The sequence below is a fragment of the Nematolebias whitei genome, chromosome 9 (assembly GCF_014905685.2).
Source record: "Nematolebias whitei isolate Nwh7 chromosome 9, NemWhi1, whole genome shotgun sequence".
Lineage (NCBI taxonomy): Eukaryota > Metazoa > Chordata > Actinopteri > Cyprinodontiformes > Rivulidae > Nematolebias > Nematolebias whitei.
The window spans coordinates 1,179,393-1,184,619 of record NC_056506.1 but is presented as its reverse complement, the minus strand read 5'-3'; the positions used below and the strand labels follow the sequence as shown (position 1 = coordinate 1,184,619).

Here is a 5,227-nt window from a genome sequence, read left to right as displayed (position 1 = left end):
TCCTCCAAGGTTCCCTCGTCTCCTGCTGCATCCTCCAAGGTTCCCTCATCTCCTGCTGCAGCTTCCAAGGTTCCCTCATCTCTTGCTGCATCTTCCAATTTTCCCACGTCTCCTGCTGCAGCCCTCCAGGCTCCCACGCTGTCTGCTGCAGCCCTCCAGGCTCCCACGCCGTCTGCTGCAGCCCTCCAGGCTCCCACGCCGTCTGCTGCAGCCCTCCAGGCTCTCACGCCGCCTGCTGCAGCCCTCCAGGCTCCCACGCCCCCTGCTGCAGCCCTCCAGGCTCCCACGCCGCCTGCTGCAGCCCTCCAGGCTCCCACGCCGCCTGCTGCAGCCCTCCAGGCTCCCACCCTGCCTGCTGCAGCCCTCCAGACTCCCACGCCGCCCGCTGCAGCTCTCAAGGCTTCCTCGTCGCATGCTGCAGCTCCCCAGGTCTCCTTAACGCAAGCCGTGTTTCCTTTGGCTCTGTGTTTTGGACGGCCTACCGGCCGCCCCCCTGACCTGGCCCGGTTTGATGGACAGCCTCCCGGCTGCCTGCCGGAACAATGACTCTTTGGGACGATCCCTTGACCGTCCAAATCCCTTGTGATCCCTCGTGTCCTTTTTCTGGTTCCTCGTGTTCCTTTTCTGGTTCCTCGTGTCCTTTTTCTCTGGTTCCTCGTGTCCTCTTTCTCTGGTTCCTCGTGTCCCTTCCTCTGGTTCCTCGTGTCCCTTCCTCTGGTTCCTCGTGTCCCTCTCTCTGTGGTCCCTCGTGTCCCTTTTCTCTGTGGTTCCTCGTGTCCCTTTTCTCTGTGGTTCCTCGTGTCCCTTTCTCTGTGGTTCCTTGTGTCCTTTTCTCTGTGGTTCCTCGTGTCCCTTTCTCTGTGGTTCCTCGTGTCCCTTTCTCTGTGGTTCCTCATGTCCTTTTCTCTGTGGTTCCTCGTGTCCCTTTCTCTGTGGTTCCTCGTGTCCCTTTCTCTGTGGTTCCTCATGTCCCTTTCTCTGTGGTTCCTCGTGTCTTTTCTCTGTGGTCCCTCGTGTCTTTTCTCTGGTCCTCGTGTTTTCCTCGGGCCCTCCACCCTTGCAGTGCCACCCTCCACCCACCCTAGTCCTTCGGGAGGGGGGTTTTTTGGGGACGCCTGGAGGCGTCCTTGGGGGGGGGGGGGTACTGTAAGGATGGTACTTTTCTGTGGCCCGGTTTGTGTCTGTTTCCCTCGTGCTCCCTCATTAGTTCCATTAGTGCCACCTGTGTCTCGTCCCAGCTGTTTGCTATCATGTCTCGTCTTCTCCCTGTATTTAAGCCGTCCTATTCTGTCTTGTTCTTCGTCGGGTCGTCTTCGTTGGGTACTCTTCCTTGGGTCTCCTGAGTCTTTCCCAGAGTCTTCCTGGTCCCTCGAGTTCCCCGTGTCTCTCGTGTCTCCTGAGTTCCCCGTGCCTCCTTCCTAGTTCATTTAAGTTTTGCTGCCCCGTCAGCTTGTTTATTTTGTACTTTTCGTTTATCATTAAAAGCCTATTTTTGTATTTCCGCCGAGTTGAGTCCCTGTTCTGCACTCTGGGTTCGCTCCTGACACAAATCCTAACACATTTGTGATAATAAAAAGCAACTCAAGAGTTTGGAGTTGGAAAAAAGAATTACCAACAAATGTTTGACAGTGCGTGTTAATAATTGACATTTTTCTAATTTGTATGAGTCAGTAAGCCTCTTCCTTCATCAGTAAAGGTTTCAGATGATCTTTCCACACTTTATCAGACCCTAAACTTGATTTTTTTTTTTTTTCATTTGAGCAAATGGGCATGTTTTTGCATGAATGTGTGATCTTACCTCTGAAGTGTTGACTGGACTGATCGTGTGGATCCTTCTGCCCTCTGGGCTCCAGCTCCTCCTCCTCACTGTTGAAGGAGCTGTGTGCACCCTTGGTAAAGGAGGACATGCTGGGCTCCAAGCTGCTGCCTGAACTTTCGGTATCACTTCTCCACCTCTCAACGTCCACCGTTGAAACACTTGGGTCAAGTCTCCAGTCTAAAGCAAAACAACTTTTTAACATTTTACAATCCATGTCGGTTTCAGGAAATGGCAAGTTCAGACATTTACTGCTCACTCTTGCATGAATGAAACTTTCATTGGCTGCACATCTGTCATCGATTACCTTATGAAGTCAATCCCATTCAAGATGGCTGCCACTGTGAAGCAACCATAGCAAACACAAAACTGTCCCCAAGTCAGTTTTACAGATAACGAGCTGAAACTACAGTAGGTGTGGTAGTAGCTGAGACTCATCCTCAAAGCGCTCTAAGCACTCAAACATCTCACAAGATCTTGCAATATTGTATGATATTGCTCAAAACATAATAAAAAAAGACCAACATGGCGGCATGGTGGCACAGTTGGTAGAGTAGAGCTGCTGCCTCTCAGCAAGAAAGTTACCGGACCAAATCCCAGTCCGGGGGCCTTTCTGGGTGGAGTTTGCGTGTTCGCTCCGTGCATGCGTGGGTTTTCTCCAGGTACTCTGGTTTCTTCCCACAGATCAAAAACATGCATGTTAGGCTGATTGGTAGCTCTGAATTGTCCCTAGGTGAGAGAGAGAGAGAGAGAGAGAGAGAATGGTTGTCTCGTATGTCTCTATGTGTCCCTGTGATGGACTGGAGACCTGTCCAGATGTCTCTGCCCCTTGTGAAGTGACTGCAGGACATGGACACCAGTGATCTCCACAACCCAGAAAGGAAGAAGTGGGTAAAGATGATGGATGGATAAGTCCATCATTCCTCATAATAAAATGGTTTTTGTCTGAAACTCTGGCATAAAAAGGTGACATATTGGAAAAGATTACATCATCAACACACAAAGAATTCACATCTTTAAATCTTTTATGCTCTTTAAAACCTTTCACTGCTCATTTCAGCTTTTCGTTCAGATATTTTCACTTTCTTTTTGCTACTTTTAGCATCTTCAGTTATGTTGTAGGCATTTTTTTTTTTTTTTTGCAAAAAGGTCTTTATTGAAAATTTTTAGCAGTTTAACCAAACACAGCTCAAACATTCTGCAAGATGTAGCAAAACCGTGATAGTGTTATCTAAAAAAGTTCAATCTGGTCCTCTGGACATTCAAAGCAAAACAACAAAAGAATGTAAAAACGTTTCGTCTCTCATCCGAGAGACTTCCTCAGTCTGAGGTGCTGTTTTCAGCTCAGTCTCTTAAATAGCACCTTCTCAGAGTGGATCAACCAGTTTTGCTGCTGACAACCAGAACCAGCTGATCACATGCTCAAGAAGGACCATCAGCCTAACAATGGATCATTAGCACACTGATGGCTGTTTACTGTTCACAGAGGGCTGAGTGATACTAGCAATCACAGCATTGTAAGAGGGGGACAGTTGAACACGGAGGCTCCGCCCCTGTTTAATGATGGACGGTTTCTTTTCACAAAGATGGCCTCCTTTACTCCTCTCAAACCATCGTTCCTCTCTGTCCAGGATGTGAACATCTTCATCCCTGAAAGAGTGACCTCTGACCTGGAGATGAGTGTAGACCGCAGAGTCCTGGCCTGATGATGTTGATCTTCTGTGCTGGTCCATCCTTTTGGCCAGTGGCTGTTTAGTTTCCCTGATGTAAGACTGATCACAGCCCTCCTGACACTGAACAACATACACAACATTACTCTGTTTGTGCCGGGGGACTGGATCTTTGGGATGAACCAGTCTTTACCGTAATGTATTTTGGGGTTTAAAAGCCACTGGGACGTTATGTTTAGAAAATGAACGTCTCAGTTTCTCTGATACTCCCTCAACATATGGAATGACCACTGGTCTGGGTCTGGGTTCCTCCTTTTCACCTGTTGGCTGACTGGAGTCCTGTTTGGGTTTCTTCTCTGCTTTTAAGAAGGCCCAGTTAGGATATCCACATTGCTCTAGAGCCTGTCTTGTGTGGGATTTTTCCTTGATTTTTCTGTGATAGTGTTACTTAAGCCCTGTGTTCAAACCAAATTAAAATAACAAATGCAAACAAACCCAGCAAAGTGCACCTCACAGAACCTTGATCATAACACAACCCATCACAACTTCCATACATTATCTGCATATCGAAGTATCAAATACAACTGTGTATGAATGTTAGGAGAATTATTTGTATTTGGAAACCACAGTGCACACCTCCCTCAGTCATTTGCACTGTCTTCTGCCATGTTCAGATCTTTAACATACATAAAGAAGGGGTGCCAGGTGCACTCAAACACGTCCTGTTTGCCTTTTAATGCAGATGTAATCTTTTCCAGAGGAAGAGCGGAGAACATCTGTCGGATCCATTGGTCGACAGTCGGTCTATGAGTCTTTTTTCAAAATAATGATAATCTTTTTCCATTGAGCAAACTTAAGTTTATAAATGTTCGTTCATTCTTAATGTAGTTGTGTTTTTCCGGGTACAGTCCAAACAAAACAACTTTTGATCCAATATTATTTGTTTAGAAATCCATCCATCCATTTTCTTCTACCCGCTTCTTCTATTTTGGGTCACGGGGGTCGCTGGTGCCCATGTCCAGCAATCACTATGCGAGGGGCGGGGTACACCCTGGACAGGTCTCCAGTCCATCACAGGGACACATAGAGACAAACGAGACAAACAAACATTCACTCTCTCACTCACACCTAGGGACAATTTAGAGTTACCAATCAGTCTAACATGCATGTTTTTGGTCTGTGGGAGGAAACCGGAGCACCCGGAGAAAACCCACGCATGCACGGAGAGAACATGCAAACTCCACCCAGAAAGGCCCCTGGACCAAGATTTGAACCAGGGACCTGCTTGCTGAGAGGCAGCAGCTCTACCAGCTGCTCCACCATGCTGCCCTTGTTTAGAAATGATTTCCTCAATTACATCCTTTACTTCTTTCCAAAACAGCATAATTTTCTGCAGTACCACACACAGTAAACCAGAGTCCCTCTGTCTTCTGTACATTTTGGACATACATCAGGTATCTCCCTATTAAACCTATTAAGGTCTACTGGTGTTATATAAACCCACATTAACCATTTGAATTGAATCATTTTAAGACCTGTATTGACAGAGCTAGTATGGGCTAATGCACAGGCTTCTTACCAGTCTTCCTCAGATAACTAAAATATCCTGATGCATGCTCAATAATCTAGGAAGAAAAAAAAAGTAAAGTGGGGTCCTCTGGACGGATTCTTCTAGTTGAAACGTTTTCATCCAAAGGACTTCCTCAGTCTGAGGTGCTGTATTCAGCTCAGTCTCTTAAAT

General features: G+C 47.1%; 1 protein-coding gene across 1 annotated transcript in view; it reads right to left on the bottom strand.

Moving 5' to 3' along the window:
* Positions 1–5,227, bottom strand: part of LOC119414847 (acyl-CoA-binding domain-containing protein 5-B) — a 162,663-nt gene that overhangs the window by 81,035 nt on the left and 76,401 nt on the right. Inside the window, exon 6 of the mRNA XM_037681968.1 lies at positions 1,799–1,996. Coding sequence (XP_037537896.1) covers positions 1,799–1,996 — 198 coding nt within the window. The remainder of the gene's footprint in view (positions 1–1,798; positions 1,997–5,227) is intronic.